Source organism: Raphanus sativus, chromosome 9, assembly GCF_000801105.2.
Source record: "Raphanus sativus cultivar WK10039 chromosome 9, ASM80110v3, whole genome shotgun sequence".
Lineage (NCBI taxonomy): Eukaryota > Viridiplantae > Streptophyta > Magnoliopsida > Brassicales > Brassicaceae > Raphanus > Raphanus sativus.
In genome coordinates, this window is record NC_079519.1 from 1,575,202 (window position 1) to 1,602,349 (window position 27,148).

General features: G+C 37.7%; 7 protein-coding genes across 9 annotated transcripts; 1 reads left to right on the plus strand and 6 right to left on the minus strand.

Moving 5' to 3' along the window:
• Positions 1-1,542: 1,542 nt before the first annotated feature.
• LOC108827474 (sugar transport protein 14) lies at positions 1,543-4,490 on the minus strand. The gene is made up of 4 exons (XM_018600877.2): positions 4,090-4,490; positions 3,090-3,412; positions 2,185-2,814; positions 1,543-2,050 (listed from the first exon to the last, which is right to left on the minus strand). Exons 1-4 carry the CDS (start codon positions 4,229-4,231, stop codon positions 1,625-1,627), a joined length of 1,521 nt encoding a protein of 506 aa, XP_018456379.1. The 5' UTR covers positions 4,232-4,490; the 3' UTR covers positions 1,543-1,624.
• An 819-nt stretch (positions 4,491-5,309) lies between these two features.
• Positions 5,310-8,011, plus strand: LOC108823561 (protein LAZ1 homolog 1). 2 transcript variants are annotated; one of them, XM_018596795.2, is made up of 7 exons: positions 5,310-5,434; positions 5,738-6,112; positions 6,211-6,267; positions 6,360-6,468; positions 6,560-6,744; positions 6,816-6,904; positions 6,975-8,011. In XM_018596795.2, the coding sequence occupies exons 2-7, from the start codon at positions 5,888-5,890 to the stop codon at positions 7,780-7,782; spliced, it is 1,473 nt and encodes a 490-aa protein (XP_018452297.2). In that variant the 5' UTR covers positions 5,310-5,434; positions 5,738-5,887; the 3' UTR covers positions 7,783-8,011. The 2 variants fall into 2 exon arrangements, with proteins under 2 accessions (XP_018452297.2, XP_056851199.1); XM_056995219.1 differs by having other exon boundaries at positions 5,334-6,112.
• A 469-nt stretch (positions 8,012-8,480) lies between these two features.
• LOC108827150 (probable acyl-activating enzyme 4) lies at positions 8,481-10,387 on the minus strand. The gene has a single exon (XM_018600499.2). It carries the CDS (start codon positions 10,323-10,325, stop codon positions 8,685-8,687), a length of 1,641 nt encoding a protein of 546 aa, XP_018456001.2. The 5' UTR covers positions 10,326-10,387; the 3' UTR covers positions 8,481-8,684.
• A 2,615-nt stretch (positions 10,388-13,002) lies between these two features.
• LOC108828627 (PHD finger protein EHD3) lies at positions 13,003-16,086 on the minus strand. 2 transcript variants are annotated; one of them, XM_018602372.2, is made up of 5 exons: positions 15,756-16,086; positions 15,298-15,554; positions 14,457-14,771; positions 14,211-14,300; positions 13,003-14,112 (listed from the first exon to the last, which is right to left on the minus strand). In XM_018602372.2, the coding sequence occupies exons 2-5, from the start codon at positions 15,496-15,498 to the stop codon at positions 13,237-13,239; spliced, it is 1,482 nt and encodes a 493-aa protein (XP_018457874.1). In that variant the 5' UTR covers positions 15,499-15,554; positions 15,756-16,086; the 3' UTR covers positions 13,003-13,236. The 2 variants fall into 2 exon arrangements, with proteins under 2 accessions (XP_018457874.1, XP_018457873.1); XM_018602371.2 differs by having other exon boundaries at positions 13,003-14,121; positions 15,756-16,083.
• A 1,061-nt stretch (positions 16,087-17,147) lies between these two features.
• Positions 17,148-17,726, minus strand: LOC108824488 (uncharacterized). The gene has a single exon (XM_018597925.1). It carries the CDS (start codon positions 17,724-17,726, stop codon positions 17,148-17,150), a length of 579 nt encoding a protein of 192 aa, XP_018453427.1.
• An 862-nt stretch (positions 17,727-18,588) lies between these two features.
• LOC108827148 (probable methyltransferase PMT10) lies at positions 18,589-21,524 on the minus strand. The gene is made up of 8 exons (XM_018600497.2): positions 20,685-21,524; positions 20,443-20,592; positions 20,097-20,367; positions 19,748-20,018; positions 19,411-19,668; positions 19,192-19,314; positions 19,041-19,118; positions 18,589-18,971 (listed from the first exon to the last, which is right to left on the minus strand). Exons 1-8 carry the CDS (start codon positions 21,297-21,299, stop codon positions 18,773-18,775), a joined length of 1,965 nt encoding a protein of 654 aa, XP_018455999.1. The 5' UTR covers positions 21,300-21,524; the 3' UTR covers positions 18,589-18,772.
• Positions 21,525-22,465: 941 nt separating this feature from the next.
• Positions 22,466-25,833, minus strand: LOC130499547 (protein kinase STUNTED-like). Its single transcript, XM_056993719.1, has 9 exons — positions 25,458-25,833; positions 25,092-25,192; positions 24,790-25,027; positions 24,167-24,703; positions 23,826-24,074; positions 23,506-23,749; positions 23,277-23,424; positions 23,060-23,209; positions 22,466-22,982 (listed from the first exon to the last, which is right to left on the minus strand). Exons 1-9 carry the CDS (start codon positions 25,621-25,623, stop codon positions 22,749-22,751), a joined length of 2,067 nt encoding a protein of 688 aa, XP_056849699.1. The 5' UTR covers positions 25,624-25,833; the 3' UTR covers positions 22,466-22,748.
• Positions 25,834-27,148: the final 1,315 nt, after the last annotated feature.

The following is a 27,148-nucleotide window of genomic DNA, read 5'->3' on the forward strand; positions in this document are numbered from 1 at the left end:
CTTTAAAGAAATGGGTCCCAATTGGACCCCCAAAATTTCCCAACTTTCACAAATTTGACCACACAATCTCAACAATTCAGTACATACTCCCTGTCCTTTTTCGCTTGGCACGGTTATAATTATAAATCGGCACGCACCTAACCAGTAAACCACTACCAGGCCAAACCTCTACACTATATATGGTGTACATTCGTGTTTGCACACTAATTTGAATATTTAATTCTTCTACCTACTGAATAATTGAGAAAATTATTTATCTGCGAACTTCATTTATTCTTCTCAACCTCACAAATAATGATTCAATAGAATGTCCTTTTGTCAAATGATCACGAATGCTATTTTATTGTTTTAGTTAAAGAGTTGTTAGCTTTAGGTGTGAATGTATTTTGATAAACATAACTTTCTGCAAAATTAATATGTGAGTAATTGATACTGGAACGCAAACTGAAATTCACTGGTCAAATCATGAAGACTTTACAAGTGTATCAACATCAACGTTCGCTCCACATCTATTCATATTCTGTTGGCACATATCATTCTCACATAACTTTTTTTTTTTTTTTTTTGCTAAATTATTCTCACATAACTTCTTGGAATACAATCTGTCTATCATAAATATGGCCGGCCAACTTGAAACAATTACTAGTTTGAAACTAAATAACTAATACGTATATTTTTCTTAATAAATTAAAAGTCTGAATATATATATATATATATATACCAAATTTTGTGAGCTAAGGCGAATATTTAGTCGTGAAAACCTAGCCATGGTCATAAACTCATATCATAACCTAAGTAGTTTAGTACAAACGATGGTAATTTTTTTGGCAAAAATGATGGTACTAGGAGCAATACTAATGGGATGAACTTTTTTTATAAAATATCTTAGCACTTTTATATTAGAATAAATTTATTAGTTAATTAAAGTTGAGCTATAAAATAAAAAAAATATCAAGATGATACATGCATGTAACTTAAATCTCAGCTCTCAAATCTCTGAAGAGTCTATTAAAGAAAATATGTCTCTCACGTTTTATTTCTCTAAGAAACCATTATTGTGCATGCTCTGAGACGTCTAAACAATTTTTTTTTCTTTCTAAAAACTATATTACTAAACAAAAATTTGATACTATAAGTTATTAATATATTTATGCTTGTGCATGTAAACTAAAATAAATAATTCCTCCCTTTTAAAAAATTGTATGTTTTTAAAAAATAGTGTTACAATAAGATATACATTTTTATATTTTCAATGTAATAGTTGTCAACTAACAATGAAAATTTTTGAAGTTTAAAAAAATAAATCTATTTTGTAAAGTTTTATTGGTTAGAAAATATATAAATTATAAAATTTTAGAAAACAATGCATTTATAACTAAGTTTTAATATGTTTTATTAAAAAATGTGAAAATTTTAAAACACATATTATTTTGAAACGAATGGATTATATATTTTATATGTATAAAGCAAACAACAGATCATGTAGCTTTTGAATTCTTGAAGATTAGATATCGCATATATAAAGACTATACGCGTAGGCTCTATTGTAAATTATTCAAGAAGCAAAAAGAAAAATCACATCGTAATTCAGAACCGTATCACATTTTGTTAGTCGTTTAGTCGTTTACCGATTGGTCTGTTCATCATCAACATATCTCTTCCAAAGCCAATGCTGTCTCCACAGAAGATAAACCTCTTCAATAGGAACCTGCTTCGTCTCCGGCAACAGAAAGTAAACGAAACTTCCCATCCCGAACACAAGTCCGGCGAATAAAAGGAATATTCCGTACTTGAGATGGCACAGAGACACTAGGAAACACTGCGCGATAAGCGCCGTGAAGAAAAGGTTTACGCACACCACAACACTCTGACCAGCCGATCTTGTCTCTAGTGGGAATATCTCGCTCGGAACTAACCATCCCATTGGTCCCCATGACCGACCATACGCCAGCACAAACAGACAAATAAGGATCACAAGAACCAAACCTAGCGACTTCGGTAGCTCTTTGCCTTCCCCAAACTTCAACGCTAGTGTTACTCCTACGACAACCTACAAAAAGAGCATTTTAGGGTTTAGTGCTTTTTTGGAAAGTTACTTGTATAACAAGTTAGAACCCCTAGCTCATAGGAAAAGAGTATTTTAGGGTTTTTATGGAACTTGCACGGCAAGGTACAAGCATTCACCATATAACAAAACATCTCTACGCTAGCTTCAAGAAGAAGGAACCTTCTTCCAAATTTATCAGCCGAGTACATAGACATGATTGCGGCAATAACAAGCGCAGCGTTTGTCATTGTGGACGAGATAAACGACGCGGAACCACCAAACCCTAAGCTCTGGAACATAACAGGAGCATAGAACAAAATCGAGTTCATTCCAGTTAGCTGCTGGAACGCAGGAAGGCCAATAGCTCCAATCACTAGCTGCGGTCTGTTCCTACGAGCAAGAAGGTTCCTAAACGGATTCTTGACGGCTCTTGCAGCTTCACTAGCTTCAACAAGATCCTGAAACTCAGCTTCGATATTGTTCGTGCCACGTACTTTGATCAGTACGGCTTTGGCTTCCTCTAGCTTACCTTGTTCGACAAGACTGTTTGGTGTCTCGGGTAAGAAGAGCCCGCCGATGAACATGAGTGTTGCTGGTACAACTGCGAGGCCAAGAGAGAGTCTCCATCCCCATGGATGGATTTGATCCGTTTTGTAGTTTATCAGATTAGCCACTAAGATGCCAATGCAAGTTGTTAGCTGGAAAAGCTGGTTCACCGTTCCTCGGATCTTTGCTGGAGCCATCTCCGAGAGGTATAATGGAACCGCCTATAAACGCAAACGTAGAAATTAAACCGAATGTTAAAAAGTATAGAAATTAAACCGAATGTTCAAAAGTATAGTCCGATTATGGACACAACCGGATGAAACATTCGACTTGAACTTTAAAGTTTATACATATGTTGCATATCCCTAATTTATTTGAATTTTTTAAAATTAAAATCAACTTGGAATTATTATGGTCCTCTAAATTTTAGATTCGGCCCTGGTTAAAAGTAAAATTGCATAAAACCGGTTTAGTCGTTTAGAGTTTAGAGATTTGCCTGGTTTCCGAAACCAATGCCTATTCCGAGGAAGATCCGACCAAGGATTAGCATGAGGATGTTTTTAGCAGCGGCGTTGACAACTCCTCCAAGGAAGAAACTGACGGAGCCGACGAGGATGCTTCCTCTCCTGCCATAGATTCTGGTGACATAAGAAGCTCCGAAGGTGGAGATCAAACCGGCGAAGTAGAGAGAAGAGGTGAAGAGTGTGAGGATTTGGTTGTCGTATTTGCAGTAATCTGTTTCGTGCATATGCATTTGCTTTCTTTTGTAGATTCCTGGGAAGAACTCTATCAAGAAATCGTCCATTGATGTAACACCACCTGCGTTTATAACATGGAATAAGAAACAAAATGAGAACAGCAAGTCCTGCATTAATTCCTTGAGCCACAAGAAACTAAAGATTTGGAGCTTAGGCAATACACCATTAACAAAACTGAGGGTGTAAATGTATGTAATAAAATGAATTAAAATTAATGGGACAAAATGAATGAAGTTATTTGTTTTCAATTATATATGATTTATCCCATTAATTCCATGTATTCATTTCATTCCATACTTTTATTTAATTTATATCCCATTCCATATATTCATTTCATTCCATACTTTTTTTTTAATTATCATGAATGCTTTTCAATGTCATTCACAATAAATAAAATATTTTCCGTTTAACTTGTATAATACTTTGGAGTTATATGAACAGCTAATTACACAGTTCTATTCATAAAAATAGCACTGAGTTGCTGAACGTTGTCCGAAAGAGGACAGATTTTTTTGGACAAAAGCAGATAAAGAAAGCTCAGGAGAAGAAATAGAGAAACACAGAACACCGTATGTTGCTGAGTTTCTTTTGACAAGAACGTAGATATGGAGCTTAAGCAAGTGATACTTATCAAACTACAGCTGATAGGTTCCAGAAACAAGACTTGAGACTTTCCAAATTCGACTTTTTGATTGATACAAGAAAAAACTTAGATGGAGAAAGCTTAGATAAAATTACCAGAGACTCCTAGATCATAGCCGAAGAGAGAACCTCCTAAGGATCCGACGATGCAAGCGAATATGAAGTAAGCAGTGATACGATGCTCATATAGATGAGCTCTCTTCAAGGCACCTTCGTCTGCAAGAACTCCACCAGCCATAGCTTATGCGTTGAGTGTGATTAGAGAGGAGCAAAATCTCTTTTGTAGTTTTGATCGAACAACTAGTAGTGAGTATACTCAAAGCTTTTAGAGATAAAAAAATAGAAGGTTAATTATAATAGCAGATATACTTTGACTAGTTCCATCTCCTTATCCCTTTTTATAAGGAAAGGATTCTTGACTTCATCTTTGTTATTTAGTCCATGCATGTTGGTTGGTACTATTTAATATTTTCCTTCGTAGATTACTTATTATAGATGTATGATGTACTTCATATAGAACAACTCGATCAAAAATATTTAAAAAGTCAAAACTTGTTCACTAGTATTGTTTTAGTAACAAGATAAATAAAGACCCTAAACGTAAAATATACAAAAACATACGAAAGTTGCATGTGAGCGATTCATGCAAGTTTTTCCGCATCTTTGTTGTTGTTTAGTTAGATGTGTTTAGTACATGAATGAGTGAGTGGTTGAAAAGAAGTTAAAATGCTCTTTTCATCGCTAAAATTTCTCAGAATAGATTAGGAAAGTAGGTTATTCCTATGGTTCCAATTCTATTTATCAACAATTTATTACGAAACATGGTATGTTGTCTGAATTAAAATCTTGTTAAAAAAACTTAAACATCTGATTTTTCTTATAAATGCTCGTTTTAGAATGGTTGAAGAAATATTTTAAATCTATAAAGTGTTAGTAGGTAATAGTAATATAAAGAGATAAGTTCTTTACTAATTCGAATTTCTATGGAGTACTAAATTTTCTTAAATTGGAAATTTTTAAAAGCTGATTTTAGACCATGGTATAATAAAGTCCTGAACCTATAATAGTAAGAGAATAAAAACTTAAATATGTAAGTTTTAATGAACTTTGCTCGTGATATGAAAAAGAAATCGCCAATGAATACGTGACACGTCAGTAAATTAAAGTCGTGGAAAAGGATTTAGCTTCCCGCAACCTCCAAAGCACAAAAAGGGAAGCTTTTTCCTTTTTAGGCTTTCTCTTTATCTTCCACGTGGAAATTCTGAATTAAAAATAATTTCGAAAAACTAAAAAAATCTCGATTTTTGTTCAAAGTTCCAATTTTTTTTTTTTTTTTAATTTCTCCTTTGATACGAGCAACTTCGAAGGGGAACTCTGTTTCTTCTTCTTCTTCTTCTTCTTAATTGGGGAAAACGAATTGATCCGAGGCTCTCAAACTCTCGTGAGTGCAATTTCTCGTTCTATCGGATCGTCTTGATCGGGTCGTCGATTTTAGGGTTTTGTGAAATCGTGCGTTTGATTTTAGTTATGGGCACTGGTCATTTCGTGTCGATTGTCTCTCCCCTTCTCTGTTAGACATTCTAGGGTTCCAAAGATTTGATTTTCATATAAAAAAGTTCAGTAAATAGTTGATTTTGATGTTAAAACGTTCAAAAATAATTGATTTTGATATTAAAATGTTCAAAAAGATTTGATTTTGATTATAAAACAGTCTAATTCCTGTCTTGTTTACTCGTTAATGCAGGTTTTCTTTTTATAACCATTGCACATTGCCATAGCTTTGAATAAAGGATTAGTCTTTCGGTTTATCTATAAAGCTTAATGGAACACTTGTTTTGGTGAAAAGTGTCCTTCCTCTTACTTGATTTTTGTGCTTTCACTGTATCTGAAAATAATGGAGTGGAGGGGAATCCTCTGCTCTCTCTTCTTTATTCTTTCCGTGGGAGAGTCCTCAAGTAGATTCAGGATCATGTGGCTTCCTAACCTTGGTGGTGTTGATTTTGTTGCTGGAACATACTTCACTTGGCCAATCTTAAGCGCCAGTGTTTTCGTCGCTGTTGCCTTCCTCCTCTCCATGTATCTCATCTTTCAACACCTTGCTTCTTATAACCAGCCTGAGGTTTGTTAATTGTTTATCACATTTCTTTTAAAAACACTCAGACATTTCTTGTTTACTTGTTCATAATAAATGATAAGTTTACTTGTTTACTGTTACAGGAACAGAAGTTTCTTATTGGACTTATTCTGATGGTCCCTGTATATGCCCTGGAATCGGTAGGATTGATAAGCTTACTATATATGTTAAATCCCATACTTGTAGTGTGCACTCTCCTTTAAGATTTACATTTGTTATTATTTTCTTGTAGTTTCTGTCTTTGGTGAATTCAGAAGCAGCTTTTAACTGCGAGGTGATTAGGGATTGTTATGAAGCCTTTGCCCTCTACTGCTTTGAGAGATATATGATAGCTTGCCTAGGTAATGATGCTTCATTTAATCAACATTCTTGATTCACTTCAAGACATCTTTGGGATCTCTGCTGACTTGTAATTCTTACTTTCATCTGCAGATGGAGAAGAAGGTACGATTGAATTCATGGAACAGCAGACAGTGATCACCCAGACCACTCCTCTTCTCGAAGGCACCTGTTCTTATAAAGTCGTGGAGCATCCTTTTCCAATGAACTGCTTCCTTAAAGACTGGAATCTTGGTCCTCAGTTCTATCATGCTGTCAAAATTGGCATTGTTCAATATGTATGTACTACTACTCTCACAAAAATCTTGTGTGGACTATATGATGTATCACTGACCTTCTGCTTCTTCAGATGATACTGAAAATGATCTGTGCTCTATTAGCAATGCTCCTTGAAGCCTTTGGAGTTTATGGAGAAGGGAAGTTCCAATGGAACTACGGGTATATCTTCTTATTACCTTCTTCCCTTCCCTTCTTTGTCTTTGATTCTAACGTGTTGTCTCATTTGCAGGTATCCATATCTGGCTGTAGTCCTGAACTTCAGTCAAACATGGGCACTGTATTGCCTTGTACAGTTCTATAATGTCATCAAAGACAAGCTAGCACCCATCAAACCATTGGCCAAGTTCTTAACGTTCAAGTCTATTGTATTCCTCACCTGGTGGCAAGGCATCATCGTCGCGTTCCTCTTCTCCATGGGGCTTTTCAAAGGGTCGTTGGCTAAGGAGCTTAAAACGAGAATACAAGACTACATCATCTGCATTGAGATGGGTGTTGCTGCTGTGGTTCATCTCTACGTCTTCCCAGCGGCTCCGTACAAGCGTGGAGAGAGATGCGTCCGTAACGTGGCGGTGATGTCGGATTACGCCTCTATAGACACGCCTCCTGACCCGGAAGAGGTTAAAGACAGCGAGAGGACGACTAGGATACGGTACGGGAGACATGATGACGAGAGCGAGAAGCGGTTGAACTTCCCGCAGAGCGTGCGTGATGTGGTGATGGGGAGCGGGGAGATCATTGCCGATGACATGAGGTTCACGGTGTCTCACGTGGTGGAGCCGGTCGAGAGAGGGATAGCGAAGATAAACAGAACGTTCCATCAGATATCTGAAAACGTGAAAAGGTTTGAGCAGCAGAAGAAGAAGAAGGGAAAGACGAAGGATGACTCGTATGTGATTCCACTGAATCCATGGACGAGAGAGGTTCGTGAGAATCTCCATGAAGGAGGGAGTGTGAGTGACAGCGGTTTAGGAAGCACAACAAAGCGGCATCACCACGAGTCTAGTATCTCGGGACTGTGGACTAGAATGCGAAGGTGAACACACACACACAGTTCTGAAGATGCATGCCTTGCTTTTTGAAAGTCTTCCATCTTCGTGATCACTTAACAAAGAAGCTTGTAGATGTTATGAGATGATGCTAACTAGTAGCTAGTTTTCTCTCACTCTTTTATACAAAACTTTATCGAGATGTTGGAATCTGTATTCCGTTAATGACAGATTGCTTACACAAAAAAAAAAAATATTGTGAAAAAAGAATCTTATCCTAGTCTTTGTTGTGAACCAACATCCATGTTGTGTTTGTTCTCATTTCTCGAATCTACTACCATTCAAAATGGATGTTATTATAACCAATGCCGAAGAAATTGTTACTGTAACTAGGTATTTTGTGGAAGAAATCATTAGACTGTAACTGGGTATTTATATAGGAATTTGAAGTCTAAAAGGGAATTAAAAGTTAATAAATTAGTTGTTTATATATTATGCTATATATTTATATTAGATATTTTATTTTATTTTAGGTTTAATTTATTTTTGCTAAATATCGGCATGTTTAATTTATTTTGATGAATTATAAAAATTAGATAGACTGAAGATGAACTTTTGGAGTTACATTAATAGTATTACTATAGTCAGTTTATGTTAATTTATATCTAGATTGATTTTAACCAGTTAAATCATATTTTCTAAAAATCGTTTCAGTTATGACCAATTTACCGATTAGACGGACAACTTACTGATTCTTAAAACATTGGTTATTTATAACCATTCCAAAGAGGTACAAGCTGCAAAATAACTAGTAAAGAAGAGAGAACATCTTCAGACATCAGGACAGGAACAGCGTCAAACTAATGAACCAGACTTGTAATTTAGGTAGAGAGTAGAACTTGGTAACAGCATACAATGTAATAATAACACAACAAATCAAACATTGTTCTTCATCAAGGCATAGACTTAGCCATTTGTCTGAGAAGAAACTTCTGAATCTTTCCAGTAGAAGTCTTAGGAAGCTCCTCCTGAAAAACCACATTCCTTGGAACCATATACTTTGGCAGCTTCCTCTTGCAGAACTCTCTTATCTCTTTCTCAGACACAATTACCCCGTCACGAGACTTCAAGCTCACGAACGCGCACGGTGTCTCTCCCCACATCTTGTCTGGCTTAGCCACCACAGCCGCTTCCTTAACCACAGGGTTCGTGTACAGAACCGTCTCAACTTCAGTGCTGCTGATGTTCTCCCCTCCGCATATGATCACGTCCTTTGATCTATCCTTGACTTCCAAGTAACCGTCCGGGTGCATCACACCCATGTCTCCCGTGTAGAACCACCCGTCTTCTCTCATACTCGCCGCGGTACCTTCAGGGTCTTTGTAGTAACCCAGCATGACCGAACCACCTCTGAAGACGATCTCTCCCACGGTTACTCCATCGTGCTTCACGCTTTTACCCGTTAGCGTGTCTCTCACGTCAACATCCGCAAACACAGCTGTTCTAATCCCTTGCCTTGATTTCAGTTTTGATCTCTCACTTGCCTCCAAACCATCCCACTCAGGCTTCCACGCGCACGAGACATTCAGACAGCCAGTTTCTGTCAGCCCGTAACCGTGACCAACATCAAAACCTAGACTCTCTGCGCTGGAGATAACCGTCTCCGGCGGAGGAGATCCAGCTGTCATAACCCTAACAGGCTGTTTAAGCTGTCTCCGAGCTGGATAATTAGTTAACATGTTGAGAACCATCGGCGCAGCGCACATGTGTGTCACGTGATGCTCGTCTATCAACTCGTAGATAGTCTTTGCGTCAACTCTTCTAAGGCATATGTTTGTAGCCCCAACAGCGGCTGTGCCCCATGTGTAGCTCCAGCCGTTAGCGTGAAACATCGGTAACGTCCAGAGGTAAACCGGCCGGTTAGGCATAGACCAGTCGAGCAGAGAGTTAACCGTGCTCATGAAAACGGCACGATGGCTGAGCACCACACCTTTAGGAGACGACGTCGTTCCGGAGGTGTAGTTAAGCACCATTGGGTTCCACTCGCTGCTAGGACGCACCCACTTGAACTTCGCGTCTCCTCTCTCCATGACACCTTCGTACGTGTCTAGAAACTCCACGTCAGAAGACAGCGACGTCATGTTGTTGACGTCATCTTGGAGTAGGACGAGGCGTGGCTTCTCGTTCTTGGACAAGAACGAGACAGCTTCAAGAACCAAAGAACTCGAGTGGTGGTCGACGAAAACGAGCTTGGTTTCGCTGTGACGCAGAAGGACTGAGAGGGCGTTAGCGTCTAAGCGAGGGTTGATGTTGTTGAGGATGGCCCCGGACATTGGAACCGCGAACTGAAGCTCGTAGACGGAAGGAACGTTGGGACCAATAACGGATACGACTTGGCCACGGTTGATCCCGAGGGAAGAGGAAGATAGAGTCGAAGCTATGCGGAGACAACGAGAGTGAGTCTCGGACCAAGTATGGACGGTGGTTGCGTGGAGGAGGGAAGGAGAGTCGCCGTAGACGGAGGCGGCTCGTTCTAGGAAGCCGAGAACAGTGAGAGGTGATGAGTTTGAAGGGTGTGGGAGTAAAAGTTCCATAGTTGATAATGTCTTATTGTCTTAGATCGTTTCACTATAATGTGTTTTTAAGTTATCACTTTTGATACTGCATTAGTGGAATATATATAAGTATTTTCTTCGTATGTGTGTAGGTGAAACAGTAATCATTATCTTGCAATATTATATTTCTAGGTTAAGCTAATACTAGAATTACAAGTAGTATTTGGGATAATCATATCAAACTTTTGAAGAATCACAAAGTATGGTTTGTTTCAAGTATATAGATTATCAGAAAATCAAACAAAGAATTAATATCTTTTCTTTGGAACAAACGTGTAAACGTAATATGGTAATAAGAAGCAAAATGAATTTAAGCAAGATAAAAGAGTACTAATCTGGCATTAGCTTTTTTTTTTTGACAACTACTAATCTGGTATTAGCTATTATTATAAGAGATTGTATAGTTTGCATAAAAAGAAAGATAATATAACAAGACGTAATTGCATATATCTACCGACAAAGATGTGAATTTCCTCAGCGACCCAGTTAATGCTCAAAGGTTGTTGGAGAGTGGAAGTTTGGAAACGCAACCTATTTATGTAAATTGAATTTATCCTAGATGCAACGAATTGCGAACATGCTTTATTGATGTATTTTTAAGATTGTTAATTAATACAAAACGACATAGTCGATGTTTTGTGTAGTAACTAGTAACTTTAAGGGAACGTGAATACATTTACATGCATAATGCATGCGTGGAATTAATTGAGAATGCATATTTACCACATACTTAGCCTGTATCTTTAGTCATTTTAGGTTACTAAACCTTTTAAAATGAAGGAAGCACGAAAATAATCTGCAAGTGTATGTTAGTAACCTATAACATACACTTGCAGATTATTTTTCGTGCTTTCTTCATTTTAAAAGGTTTAGTAACCTAAAATGACACAAGAGACAGGCTAAGTATGCATTCTTAATTCGATCGATACGTGTAACATTACACGTATCGATCGAATTAAGAATCAAGATCGTGACTTAGAATCGTTTATTCAGGTGGATAAACCCTAAAAGGGTTAATTGAAGGAAAGTGGTATAACAAAAATGAAATGTCTCGAATTTTCCTAATATTGAAATTGCAATAAAATGATTTCTACGTACATTTCTTTGAATGAAACCTAATTCCTGTCTACATATTTTCTAACCGGTATGTGTCATTGCAGGAAAAAAAATTGTCCTTTTTTCAATAATATTATGGTCCTCCTTGTCCTTGAAATTGGAGTCAGTTATAAATGAGCAAAGATTGCATAGGACGCATGTTTCAAGCTTATCACACCTTATTCCTACATTCATGTACTACAACATTATATATATACTATGCATTTCAATAGTTAATTATCCGATTTTTCACCTTTCAGCACACAATCATTCCTTGAGTTGAATCATTTAGAAGACTGATTCTGATACTAGGGCATGCCAATAAGACTACCTTTTGATGCACACCACTTTTCAACTTAAAAGGAACTTATTGTACAATTATAGATTAAGTTCAACACAAAAATAGACCTAAATATCTTTGGCAACAACGCCAGTACGCAATGTAAGAACAGTGAACACAAATAGGACATGGTGTTAAACTGGTAACAAGTCCTAAAAGACGTTCATCTCTCTAGTGTTATACTTCAACACTATGCCCCTCCTCTTTTTGGTGACTTGAGTCTATTCCATTGCCAGTAGTACTTTTTCTTTTTTTTGAACAACCCATTGCCAGTAGTACAAAAACATCATAGGGTAGCTTTGTTCCTTTACCCTCTTGTGTTATTGTATATGCCTTTTCCAACAACGATTGTGTGGTATGCATGTGATATGTTTACCGTCTTTAATTCCAAAATGAAATATTTTTCAGTAGAATAAGGAGAGGCCATATTTAGTTTCTAGGAATTGTATTTTTTTTTGACATATGACGTCTATTTTATTTCCCAAATAAAAAGTGGTCTAGACCATAATAAAACAACCAACAAAACATAAATCTTAATAAAAAGTACGTGGAGTCTTGGCTAACGAATCGTCTGTCCGGTTGTGCGCTCGTGGACAATAGAGCACTCGTGGACATTAGAAATCTTGAAAATACTGAAATTTTCCTTGTAGAAAAACTAACACATTCAGTTCTGTTGAAAAGGTAGGCCAAATAAATGCATCTAATTATGTGTGCAGAGCAGTGATAAGCGTCTCCTTCGATTGTTCAAGCCTAAAAGTTATTTCTTTCCTCATTGATCTCCCCAAACCCATCTCCACGATCTATCCACTAAACAGATCCAAGAAGAAATGTACTGTACTATTTACTCAATGCCACACCTAACACATATTAATATACATATATAAACATTTCCGGTCATTATAATTCAGAGTACTATTATCTTCTTTTTTTTAATAACCGGTGTATCCTGAAATCCATTAAGTATATCCAGACTATCGGCGAGTGTCAGTATCATTATTGATCGGAGTACAACTCAGTCATCGGACACTGAAAGAGTCCATTTTACCCCTAGTGGCCAACAAAACTTTGAACCCGTCCATATTGGGTCATTATAGTACAGAATACTATTATCAAGTTGAAGACTGAGCATGTTACAATTTTAGTTGTACTTGATCTTAATTGTCCCCAAGAGTTTAATACTCTGAAATTTATGTTATTAACGAGATGTTGTTTGGATTAAAATTTATAAAACTAGCAAAATATCTTCGGTCAAGAACTAGTACACTACAGACTGCAAAATCACCATCACAATAGACATTTGACTAAAGAAATTAATCCTAAAATGTGGTCTTTAGAAACCCCCGTCTTGCTTTGAAACGTTAGGGAAGATGAACAAAAGAAAAATTGTTTTTTAGAGACAAGAAATGTATAGAGTCTGCCTGTTTTTTTTTCTGAACCAATCCTTCGTTTAATGGATTATGAAGTCATCTGTTCTTGATCTTTCAATGTGTCAGCTGCGTTTAGTAGCATATCCATTCCTCCTACGCTATTATCCAACCCTCCATTGCCTTTACTTCCCGTTTTGCTCTCGCTCATCTTCCCTTTTTGCTTCTGCAAAGCCCCCACCTTCTTATCAACCACATTTCGAATTTTGCGCACTTTCTGGATAGCAACTTTGCAAGTAGTGCAAAACCATTCTCCTTCCGGAACCGATGCACATGGAGGTTTCATGCAATAAATGTGGTAAGCATCATCACACCCGTCGCACAAGACAATCTTATCATCATCCTTGTCGGTTAAGCAGTTTCTGCATAGGCACGAGGAGCAGTACCAACGAACATTGTGTATCTTTATCTGCTTTGAAGTCAGACACCAGATGTGGTAATACTTGTGTGGGCAGAAAGGGTGATCACATGTGATGAACCTGTCATCGCCGCCGCCTTTCTCCACTTTTGTTCCACAGGTCCTACAGAGTTCTTCAGAATCTATCTTCTCCTCACCTCCTTGATTCATGTTGCAGCTTCTTGCATTCTCTTCTGTACTCGTTCCATCAACACATCCGTTATCTGTCTTTATCATCAGCTTTTTGTTTTTCTTTTTCTCGCACACTACGCAGTTCTCGTGAGGCCATCCTAATCCATCAGATGTGCAGTTTAGGCAATACCAACTGTCTGAAGACATCTCTTTCTCACCGGGACGCGCGCATGAGACATGGTACATATCTTCACAGTGGTCACATGCTAAACATTCGCTTACCACTGCCTTCTCTCCACATAGCTTGCAAACGTCATCAACACTGTCGTTTCTGGTGATATCTACATTCAAGTGAGGCTTAGATTCCAAAGTGTTGAACTGCTTCAACTTCCAGATTTTGAGAAAGAAAGAAAAAAGAGACATTAGGGGATTTCTAAAATAGAGTAATTGAAGATCATTTAATCAATGAGCCTCACCTGTTCGGTACAGGAGGTCTTAGAAAGCTCTAAGAGACTACCAGCAAGAACAGCCATATCTTTACCAACATCCTGTATTTTTTTCCATACCTGTAATCAGTAGTTAGGTTTAGTACTAATCTAATGTATAGTATCTTCAGGAAAAACACATTACTTCAAGTTGAGAGTTTGAGATCATCACACTCTGTGAGATGCATAGTTAATTAGTTATCTTCAGACTAAGCAAGAGGTTTCCAATAATTTTACCTCTTGGAGATCGGTTGAGAAGAGGACAGGTGAACCTTCATAAGCACCCTCTTGCATCCTGGTGTCAATCAGAGTTCTGCACGAAAGGTCTTCAACCTTGACCCCTTGAAGGTTCTCGGAAAGCAACTTACTGAGGGAAGCAAACTCCTTCGAAGCTAAAACTTGAGCCAGAACATTCTGGCAACCGGCTGTCACGGTCTCATACTTGGGTGGTTCGGTGGCTGGTTCATCTGGATTTGAAAGATCAGGGAGTCCACCATTAAGAAGAGCTCCTCCGCTGAGACTTCGATCATTTAATTCACAAGCGACAGACTCCTGTGCAAAAAGAAAACTTAATGAATACAATAAATCCAAAACAAGAAACAAGCTAGCATGTCAGCCACAGGAGTTTCATCACACAAAATATTATAATGAGACCAGTTTCAGGATTGATTGCACAATGCTGCAGCAAACACTTCTGAGATTCCCAAGAAGCACAACATCAGTGTCTATCATATATCTATAGCATTTCCTGAATCTAGAAACCACACACAAGACACCCATGTCTTCTGGAAAAGAAAAAAAGAACAAAGAAGCAGTTACATAACCGAAAAATGGTTACTTGAATGAATAGCCATAAAAAAAGGAATGGCCCATAAATTCTAGCTCCATAAACGGACAAGCTGCATAAATGAAGCCAACATTAAGTATTGAAGCATCTACTAATCATCATCCCTAGATTGACATAAACCCTAATATGCAATACAATCAAAATTTACATAACACAAACGTTGTAGCAACTAACATATACTACAAATCAATCACAATCATCATCATCAATCATCATAATAGGAAAAAGTACCCGGCTTCTTCCTGAGAGACCATCCGTAGAAATCACCTCATCCACCCCAGAAACCGAGCTCTCAAGCCTTCTCCGCTTGTTGTTATCTCTACAACTTGCATTAGCCATACCACCCCCTCTTACACCGCAACGATTCAGAGTACCATTAGGCTGATTACTCTCTATACCATCACCATTGCTCGTCACCTCATCCAGAATCATCTTAAAAACGCAAAGTTCAGATCCCTCTCACACTCTGGATGATCTAGGGTTTCATCCTACATCAGAGAAAACATGATTTTACAATCCTTTACACAATCAAAGAAGAAAAGTCTACATTTTTATCATTTGGGTCATCAATTCCATCAGATTCCTTCAATTTCCCAAACACTATGAACGCAACAAAGATAAAGTGCCAAAAAATTCAAAATCCTGGCGAAAAAGCGAGACAAGACAAAAAGGAGTGAAAGAGCGTATACCGAATTGGTGAAGAAGACGACGAATGGAGAAAACCCTAGAAAGTTGCGAAAGGTTCGATTTTTTTTTTTTTCAATCGCTTCGCCGGAGAATCGCTGGTGGCTCTGCGGAAGAAAAAGACAAAATCGTTTCTCTCCACACGGCGTCTCTCTCTCTCTCTCTCTTATCTTCGAACCATTTTTAAAACTTGGGACGCGTCTCCTCTCCTCTTTTCTCTAAACCGGTGTGACCTTGGATCTCATCACACCGGTTGAAACCGGTATTCTTTGACGTGAAAACTGACACGTGGAGGTAGATTGAAACGTGGTTAACGTCGTCCGTCCAACAGTTGCAACCGATCGAGATGTGCTCAAGTTAAAAAAGTGTATTTGATTATAGAGATCTATAATTTTCTTTTAAGAGAAATTGTGTCCTTTTTCTGCCTAGAAGAAGAAAGATCCAATAAAAATATACAAGTACTAGTTGTATAATATATCAATTTGATGGTAATTCAGAACCGTCGACTATAGAAAAAGATAAGATCAGCCGCAAAAAAATTGCGATCACAATTTTTCAAAATCGGTCAAAAGTTTTGGTCATTGGTCAAGTCAATATTCCTAATCAGGTTTTCATGGTTTTAAAATTATGATAGTTTTAGGATTGAGTAGAATATTTATTTCTATCTAGAGTCTATTATATAAAAGCTTACTATTGTATTATTTTATTTTATTCATTCAGCCATTTTAGTAAAATTCTATTTTTAAATTTGTTGATTTTTTTTGTCTTTCGGAATATCGTAATGCTAAAAAAGGATTTCTCGAAAGCAAACTGTCTAGGAATATCGTGACCTGTTCAATCATAGATATTTCTACACAAAGATTGTTCCATCCGAAAATCAGTTTCTCAAGTTCGATCATTCATCTTCGAATCCATCATCCATTCCACCTTCCTTTAGTCGTTTTCTCGATCAAAACCAATATTTCACCAACTTTCGAGTTTCATTTTTGGAAAAGTTTTCTATTACTTTATAGATCTGTTATTGTCAAAAAATCTCAACCGTTGGATTTTTAAAATTATCAATCTAAAGTTTTAAACCTTCTTTATGGAGTGCTTATTTCGTTAAATTTATTAATCCAACATTTTCAAAATTATACTCATGATGAAACAACATTCTGTTTTCAATTTAAATTCAGATCAATTCTTATCGGTTTCCATTTTTTTTTTTTACTCATAATATGATTTTATTAATAATCAAAGTAGTCATTAGACAAAGCATCCCTTAAAAATGTCGGGACATAAGAAAAGGAACAAAATGGAGATGAAGAAGGGATAACTTGTTTAGCAAGAATGTCTGCACATATGTTTGCTTTGCGATTCACCCAACAGAATTGAACATCTTCAAATTTAGTAGCCCATCATCTTATATCCTTGATCCAGTTGGTGACATCAATGTTTATAGTTTCTCCTTTGATCAGCTTCAACACAGTGATATTGTCTCCCTCAAAGAGAATTTTGTGATGTCCTTTACTCCAGCAGTTCATTATTGCAAATAACAGAGCTTGTAGTTCTCCTTCCAAAGCCGTTTTAGGATAACGTATTGTGGCATTTGCTGCTCCTTTGAATATTCCCATATCATCTCTTATTATCCATCCTGCTTTCGCTCCTCTCTCTGTATTACTAAAAGCTCCATCATAGTTGCATTTTGTATATCCAGATGGTGGTCGGATCCATTTGTGTTGCTGTGTTTCCACATTCCTGTTTTGACTCCTTCTGTTATTATCAGTATCTAAGAATTGATAGGCTTCCAACCATTCTTTTGTATCAAAGTATGCTGCTTGTAGCGTTGATCTCCAATGTATAGTTTGGTTCTGGAAGAGCATCTTGTTTCTGCATTTCCATATTCGCCAGAGGATCCACCATGGAAGGTGTCGTAGATGGTCCGGAAGTGTTGGAACTTGTTGTATGATCGCAGTAAGCTTGTCTTCAAAGGCCATTTGTGGTTGAAGAAGAACATTGTGTGGTAGACCTGAGGCTCTCCATATCCTTTATGCATAGATACATTCAAAGAACAAATGGTCAGTTGTTTCTTCTTGAAAACAGTGGAGACATTTGATAGAGTTTGTAACATGACGACGCTGTAGATTGCTCCCTAATGGTAAGGAACTAGTGATCATCTTCCATAGAAAATGTTGTAGCTTCGGTACTGTTGGTAACTTCCATATCATTGTTTTGATGCTGAGATTTCCAGGAGGTGGTTCAACTTGATTCTCTGCATCATCATGTGTTGCCAACCAGTACCCTGATTTAACCGAGTAATCACCAGACTTATTATAGTGCCATACTAGATGATCAGATTCTGCAAAAGGACAAAGCTTCATGGCTAGAATTTCATCGGTTTCCATTTTTCTGTACATAAATTTGACACTTATATACCTACACATAAAATCTCTATTTCAAACTGGTTCTATATTCGATTACAAGTTGATTTGGTTTCTATTCGATTTCAAGTTGATTTGGCTTCAAATATGATATACTAAAAAATGTTTTAAACATGGTATAACTCAATTAATTTTATTTGGAAATCGTCAAATCTATCTAAAATCATGTATAAAATCAAAAAGAGGGAATACACAGAGGGAAATCATGTATAAGATTTATACTACTTGTAAATTATAAATAAATATTCAATACATCTAAATCATGTATAAATCAAAAGAGGGAATACACAAAATCACATTTCCAGATTATATGTTCAGATTCTATCTGGTTCCCGGTCAAGATTATATGTTCAGGACTACTTCTAGCTATATTAACAAGTATACATTTGTTGCTGTTTCTTGATCCGACAAAATAAAATCTCTGTTTCTCAACTTTCTTTTAGTGTTTAAAAATGTGCTAAGTGTGTTTTCACTCTTTTCATTATACAAGAAAGAGAACAAATGAAAACAACGTAGCAATCATCATCAGTCAGTAACTCTACTACTACTGTCGCCTTTGAGCGGACTTATCATCCCACTTAAGGATATTTGTATCCCCTTTCTCAAATCCCTTTATCGCAAATCAGAATCCTAACGCTTGCGTGGGGTCCTTCCCCTGTATCATGGACCCCAGCTTTCCAACCAATGGCCGTAGCTGTTTGTTGAAGCTGGTCCATCAAAGACAGTGAGTCCCTTATGTAAACCCGTCCTCCTGGTCTCAGCATCCTGTCCATCTCCACCATAATGTTCGTTATGTTGCACCTGTGGGTCCACACCAAACACAGTTCATTACTCCAATCAAGTTTTTGAACCATTCAACAAAGTTCTTACCTCTTCTTCTCATTAGACAAGAGAAATGCAGCATGTATTAAGTCATATGTTCTTGGGTACGTGTCAAATGGCTCACACCTAGAGAGAAAACCAAAGAGCTTAGATGTAAGTTATGTGGGAGTATTACAAGACTAAAAGAGTGTCTTTATACCAGTCATGCATAGTCCCTACAAGCCCACGGTCATATATAACTGGCAAGGTGTTGAATCCACTTATCGGAACAACGTTCATAACCCAACAGTCAATCCCTAGATCGTTTAATGCTGCTGCAAACCTACAAGAACAAGTATCAAAGTAGTCTTAAGTCATACCAATTTTTAAAGAAATCGCTAGGCGGTAATTAGGCGTTTTATAGAGAATTAGTACTTACCCTCCAAAGCCAGCTTTCATGTCAAGAACATTCCTTAACTTAAACTCATTCCAGCGGAACACCCGAACATAACTCTCTACTGTTTCAAACCAAAACCTAGACTCTGCCTTCATAATCTCCTTCCGTGATATATAAGCATCCATTCGAATGCTCTGCAGCCTCTCTGGCGGATCATGAAGACGTGCAGGCCATGTGGAGACATTAGCCCCGTAGCCATTCTCAGGTAATCTAGTGATGCACGGTTTCATATCCACATACCTGAAAAAAAACAAGAAACCCCAAAGCTCATAGAGAGTTGCAAGAAGACACAACACTAGTGGAATGAGACTTAATGTACCAAACATCATCAGGATCATCATCAGGTCTGCACAAAGGAGGCTTGGCTCCAGCTTCACGGCTGTTATAGCAGCTATTGTTTAGAGGCTTCCTCCACACGGCTATATAGCCTTCTTTCTTGATAAGCTCCCAACAGATCCGGTTCGTAAGATCTACCATTTCTTTCCACTGCTCTTGCAAGTTATCCTCATGCTTGTAAACGGGTTGTGCAGCCCAAACAAAATACCCTCCTGCTCTAAGCATTCTATTAACTTCAAGAAGAAGTATCCCATCTGTGCAAACAAAAAGCTTTTTAGTCACATACATTATAGGAGAAAGCAAAAGTAAATGAGAGGAGATAATAATAAAACCATCTCTGGTCCAATTGATTCTGCATCTAGAACAATGGATCATCTCAAAAGCCTGGCTTGGATACAACAACCTCCGTGTAGCAAAGACAGCCACCATCGCGGGGACGCCACGCTCCAAAGCGAACTGTATCTGATTCTCATGGACGTCTTTAGGTGCTACAGACAGAGTCGTGGTGTTACGCTGCATCAGGAAGGCACCAAAGCTCGCCACGCCGCAGCCAATGTCCAACGCAACGCGAGTGCGTTCTCCAAATGTAATGCCCGGAACCATCTAACAAAATGTTTTCAATCTAAGATCTCAACAGATGAGGTAAATAACAACAGAGGGGGTTGAGTTGAAACAGACCTGAGAGATCTGGTCTAAATAGTGATCAGCTCCGTGGATGAACTGAGTTCCACCTCCAGGGAAAACAAACTTGTCTTTCTCTCTTCTTATCCAGTTCTGACCTCCTTTGTCTTCCACTAAGCGTGTGTGAGGCACATTGTTGAACCATATCTAAACAGTAGAGAATCACATCAAGTTAGTGACTTTACACTCAGACAAGCTATGTCCGAAGTAAAGGAAGGTGCTTTATGAAACTGCATGACCTTGTCTCTGCTCTGTGGCCATGGGATTGGCTTCTTGTACCCATCAGGCGGCGGAATCAAGCAGGCGAGGTTATTCTTAGGACAATGCCTCTCGTAGTTCTCTCCTCTGTCGGTACTGTTCAACCTCTTGATCTCTTCTTCGTTGTCTAAACAGGGGATGTGATCCGTCTTCCTCTTGTCGCACACCCTCAACTTCTCAATCCGAAACGCAACTTTCGAGCCGTCACCATCTTCCGACGAGGAGGAGGAGGAGGAGTTCCCGGTCGTCTTGATCTCGTCGATGGTGTCGGGATCGAACACTCCGATCTCGAAGGAATCTGACATGGCGCCGTTCTCGTCGATGATTCCCGTCCGGACCACCGTCGGCGGGAGAGGAGGAGGGGAGATCTTGAGACGAGGACGCGGAGGAGGAGGAGAAGGAGACGCGGCGGTTGCGTTGGTCTGAGCAGATTCGGAGACGTTGTTGTTGGAGGAGGAGATGAGAGATGGGTAAGAGAAGGAATCGGAGAAGTGGTTGAAGAGGAAGATGGTCGTGATGGAGATAAACGCAAAGGCGATGACTTTGACCAGCCTCGGCGTCTTCACCGCGTCTAATCCCACGTCGGAGAGTTTCATCGTCGTCACACGGTGACACAAAAGCAGAGCACTTTCGCGGCAGAAGAAACAAAAAAAAAAAAAAAACAGAGTTTGTAACGGAGTTAATTAACAGACGACGGTGGAGTGACGGAGGGAGGGAGGTGGAGGTTGAGACACGTGGATGAGGTGGGAGTGAGTGAAGGTACGGAACTCGAGGACTACTGCTCGCATGAGGACAATCGAAACAGAACAGAAGAAGAAGAAAGAATAGTTAAAGGCGTTTTATAGTGATGACCTAATTACAACCTGGAAGAAATCTATTTGCTTTTTTAACTAATTTTTTAATATAGTGGATCGACGCTTATCTTTTATTTTAGACTAAAAACAAATCTAATTTAATTTGACTTGAAAATCTGGTTGGATTATATGGTTAAAGAATCACATTTCTTTCTTTAATTGTATAGTTGAGAGAGGATAATATGATCTTCTTTTGACTTGCTGAATTTAGAGATTAGGTATATAACCAACCATATGCTCCCTCACGTGCATTTCAATTATTTTATTACATTTTACCGTATGTACTACAATTTTACCGATTTTCTTTGGATACTCCTACTCCAACACCAAGTATGTTGAGTTTACTTTGGGTTTGACTATGTAAATTTCAGTTGTGTACATGTATATCATTATAATGATCAAATAGCTTTAATAATATTGTGTGCGTTTTTTTAAAAATAGTTTAGGAATACAATTTTTGCTTCTTGATTATGATATTGATTTTTGTAACACTGTGTTTGTTGTCTACCCAGAACAATACTTCTGGTCATATGAACCAGGCTGCTATAGCATGCAAAGATATTATATGCATAAGTAAAACGAATACATTTCATTGAAGACTCCATTGAATGTGAAACAAAATATGAGATTATACAAGGTTTGTATTTGTTATCTCGTTTTTATGTAGTAGTTTATGATTTCAAGTATTTAAACCACTCTAATTGTCATAAATAATTCTTCAATCGCAACTTAGTTTAGAGAAATATATGTAATGCACATTGCTATACATTAATCAGTTAAGGTATTGATTGTTATTCTGTGCAACTACTCAAAAGTCAAAACCATGGTAATTGCATATGGAGAAATACATAATGTAAGTAATAAACAAATGTGTCAACAATGGTATATTGTGTAAAACCAATAAAAATAGCAATGAATTGTTATTTGTATTGCATCTTAATAAAATAGCAGAATCTTTTTATTTATAAAGAGGATGCAAAAAAAAGAAAAAAATCTGGCTCTGTTTGCAAGGATTTTTCTCTTTGGTTTTATTATACAACTATAAGAAGTATCCCAAAAAGATGAAAACTGTGAAAAACACTCCTCAACAATTGAAGCCTACAATAACAACCCTGAACTTGGAGGAACGAAGGCTAAAAAAACCCACCACCGACCAATAATATATATACAAAAACACACACAATAGTTTCCTCAGTCAAGGGAGTGTCTGCCTTTGAGATAATCCTCAACAGAGACGCCTTGGTCGAAGCTTCCCATGGAGAGAGAGTCATCTTCAACATCAAGAAGAGCCACTCTAAGGTGTGACTTCAACTCAGATCTTTCACATTCCTCATCCTTGAGCATCTCTGACTCATCTGAGGAACTACTCACTTGTTGCATTGCCCATTTGAGCGTCTCCTCATCGCCTTTGAGTAGCTTTAAGACCTTCATCAATCCAAACATTCATTAAGACAACTGCACAGGAGCTATGACAAGAAGAACAAAAAAAAAACATGACTTACAATGCTCATTTTCGGTCTAGCTTGAGGACTACGTCGGATACAAAGAGTAGCAGCTAACGCCATCCTCTGCATCTGGTCACCATTATTGTTATTCTTCAAACTCGGGTCTAGTAACTGAGAATACTTCCCATCTTCTAGAATCGGTTTAGCCTGTTCATGACCATTACATAAGAGCAGAGTTTGGTTTTTAAATGAGTCTAGAAAGCAAAACACATACCCACATGACAAGACTCTCTTGTCCCTTTGGACATCCACTGCTAATAGGTCTTCTTCCAGAGAGCAGCTCAAGTAGAACAACACCAAATGCATACACATCTATCTTATCATTCACCTTACCATACATGAAATACTCTGGAGCCAAGTAGCTTGCATACAATACAAAAAAAAACAAGATTTAAGCACCAAAAAAAAAACATTTTCAAGAACTTTCATAAAACAAAACATACCCAAAGGTTCCAGCCACCTCAGAGCAGACTATGTGAGTTGTAGATATAGACGCCCACCTCGCCAGCCCAAAATCAGAAAGCTGAGGCTCAAAGTCATCAGATAAAAGTATGTTTGATGACTTAACATCTCTGTGGATGACAGGTTGTGAAGCAGTGTTATGCAGATAGTCTAATGCCTCTGCTACTCCCACAGCTACTTTAAACCTCTCGCTCCAACGAAACGCAAGAGAATCTTTCTTGTCACCTGTTTTTGAGCATTTGTTTAGATTCAATGATCATAACAACATAGAATCTCTGAGTAGCGCTCTTAAGGGCTTTACCGTGTAAGTTCTCTTCTAGACTTCCTCTGGAGAGATAATTGTATACAAGCAACATGTTATTGTCTTCAAAGCAAAAGCCTACAAGGGAGATAACATTCTTATGGTTTAACGTTGTGATGATCTCGATCTCAGCAACGAAATCATTCAAGATATCTTCGGTTTGCTTGAGGATCTTCACAGCAACCTCTCTTCCGTTGGTTAAACAGCCTCTGAAAACTCTGCTGCTGCCTCCTAGGCCTATGAAATTATCTGAAAAAAAAAACATAATGCTTTTCTTAGTTAAATAGCAAAGTTTCAAGAACTATAATCATTTGGTTAAAAGGAGAGAAGAAGGAACGAACCAGCGGAGAAGTTTGATGTCGCTGAAACAAGTTCCTTGTATTTGAAAACCTGGCAAGCTGATGAGAATCTCTCGGAGAGTCCCTCTAGTTCCTCGTGTGGCTTTCTTGGACTAGTGTCAGGAGAAGAAGACTTCTTGGTGGTGGTGGTGGTGGTAGAGTCATAACCAATCTGCTTAATGCTCCTCGGAGGAAGCTTCAGAGCCCATTGAGAAGGCTTATGAGATGTTGTAACTGGTCCTGTTGAAGTAAAAGCTCGACGAAGCAAAGGCCAACCTGTTATAGATTCAGACTGTTTCCTAACCACCATAGTTGTAGAACCTTTCTCAGACACAATCTCCTTTGCCTTGTGGTACTCATCATCATCAGGAGGAGGAGTTGTGTCATTTTTAGACAAAGAATCCGAACCACCACAAACCGAACAACTCTCAGAACGAGATTGATCCTCCTCTGAGTGGCTAACAACTTTGGAAGTGGCACTTGATGCAACAGATCTCTGAAGCACATTCAACAGATTGTTCTTCCTTACATCTTCCTTGCCTGTGACACAAATCCAAAACCCACTAAAAACATTCACACTAAGACAAGAAAAGGCTGAAACTTTATCAACAAGAAAAGGGTCAAACCTTGAGAAAGATGAGACCATTCTCTCTGGAACACGGTTTTACCGTTGCTGACAGCATGGACCCAACAATCCTTTGGTAGCTTCTTGGCCAAGTACTTAGCAACGGACGCTGACGAACGAATGGTGTGGTGGGTTTTGGAGACTCCAACTAAGACTTTCGATGCACCAAACGACGTGGCTTCTTTAGCGATGATCTTTCGAGCTGAGTTGCCACGACATAGCTTCAGCTTCAGATCCACCTAATAATAAAAAACTTTTATGAAAGTCTTGAGATTGAAAAGGTTGAGACTTTTTTTTATTTACCTGTTTTAGATTGCAGAAGCCTTCGTACACGTCAAGAACAGAGTCGAATGTTTGCACCAAAGAGACAAGCGACGAAGAGTTCCCTGCTCTATCAACTATCTCTACACACACACACAAAACAAAAAAGATCGAATTTTTTTTTTCATTACAGAACATAAAAAGATCCAAGTTTTTTTATTACAGAACATAAAAAAATAAGAGATCAAAGCTTTATTGTAAAAACAGAACAGAACAGAAAGCTTTATTGTAAATACAGAACAGAACACAAATAGTGTGTACCGAAACTTTTTTTTATTACAGAACATAAAAGAAGATCAAAGCTTTATTGTTAAAAACAGAACAGAACACAAAAGAGTGAGTGTGTACGGTTGCCAAGGATGTGAAGAGCGATGACAGTATCACCAGGCTCAGCAACTTTGACAAGAGCCCAAGTGAGTAACTCTCTGCTCGGTGCGTCTAGCTTCACGCCGACCAGAATCGTACGGCCTGATCGTCCACCTTCTTCAACGGAGGAGCTCTGTTTCTCTATCATTTCTCTGATTTGTCTGAGTCAAATGTTGCCTTTTTGGATGACGTGTGGTTTGTAGAGAGGAAAAAAGAACATCGTTATTGATGATGATTGTATATATAATTCCAAAACAAACACAAGATCCTCTCTCTCCCTTTATGTTGTCTTGTAGTTGCAGAGATGATGGTTAAGTTTTAACCGCAGGTTTGGTTTTGCTTTTGATGCTCTCTTCAGAAATACAGAGGAGCAGCCATCTTTTTTTTAATTTATATTTTTAGAAATGATTTTTTAAAAACCCTACTAGCTACTACTTTATTTTACTCATCTTTTTAAAATCTTTGTTTAAAAAAAAAGTTTTGACATAGTCTCACCGTGTGCATGTTTATATAATCATATGTATACTGTATATTTTCATTTGATAAGTCCAGCAAAATGCTTATCTCAATTGAAAAAAAATATCGAATGCTACCGTATATAGTACTAAAAATCATCTAGTTAAACTATTAAACTATATAAAAGTCATGCAAGTATAATCTAAAGAACATTAACAGAAAACAAAATAAAACGAATCTGATCCATAAATGACGGGAAAAAAGTTGGTGTTAACAGAAAGAAAATATACGTTTTGACTTATTTACTAATCATTTCAGTCAGATGAACGAAGAAACGAAAAATAGGCAACTTCACCAACGATATCTACAACTTCAAATAAAATATAAACTTCAAAATGTGGACAATTATTTTTGTGGTGAAATTACTTTTTGTATCTTTCTTATCCGGAGTTTGGGATCGTGTTTTCACATTACAACCATATAGGATTCTTTTTACCAATTGTAGATGATCAATTTTGGATAACTGATATGAAATAGCTGTCTTCAGTTTAGTTTTTTTAAAACAATTAATATGTAGATCATCGGGTCACAAAGTTATAATATATATGTGTATATATTGCTTTATTAATCTTAATTGTTTCAAAACTCATAAGTTTTTTTTTGACATCACAAAACTCATAAGTTTCAAGAGAACGAATCCGCTTTGTAAATAACATGACATTAAGCCTTTTGTCAGAAAAAAATTAAATAACATGACATTATTAACATATAAAAATCTTAAAATACCAAAATATAAATCATATCTTAGAAGCAATATGGAGAACAATTATTACTGCAGGCACCATGGTTACAAACTATTGCTTTTTTCGGGACAACACAAACTATTGCAATAAATGCAAAATATATGGGTCGGTGGAAATAAACCCGTTTTGTGGTTCAAATATGTCCGGTACGAAGAACAAAAACCACACCCATGTGGCCATGTCATGTGACCCTTCCAACAACCCTATAAGGCTATAACTTACAAGTGTCAATCTTGACTATTAATAATAATCACGTCATCATATCTTAAGACGTTTTCTGCAATGCTTACCGGTTGCACCAGGTAACGTACACAACATTAATTACGTAATTTGATATACGACGGCGTCTATAGTATTAGTAACGTCACTTAAACGCGGTTCCTCATGCCCCAATACGTCTGTCATGATCATTGC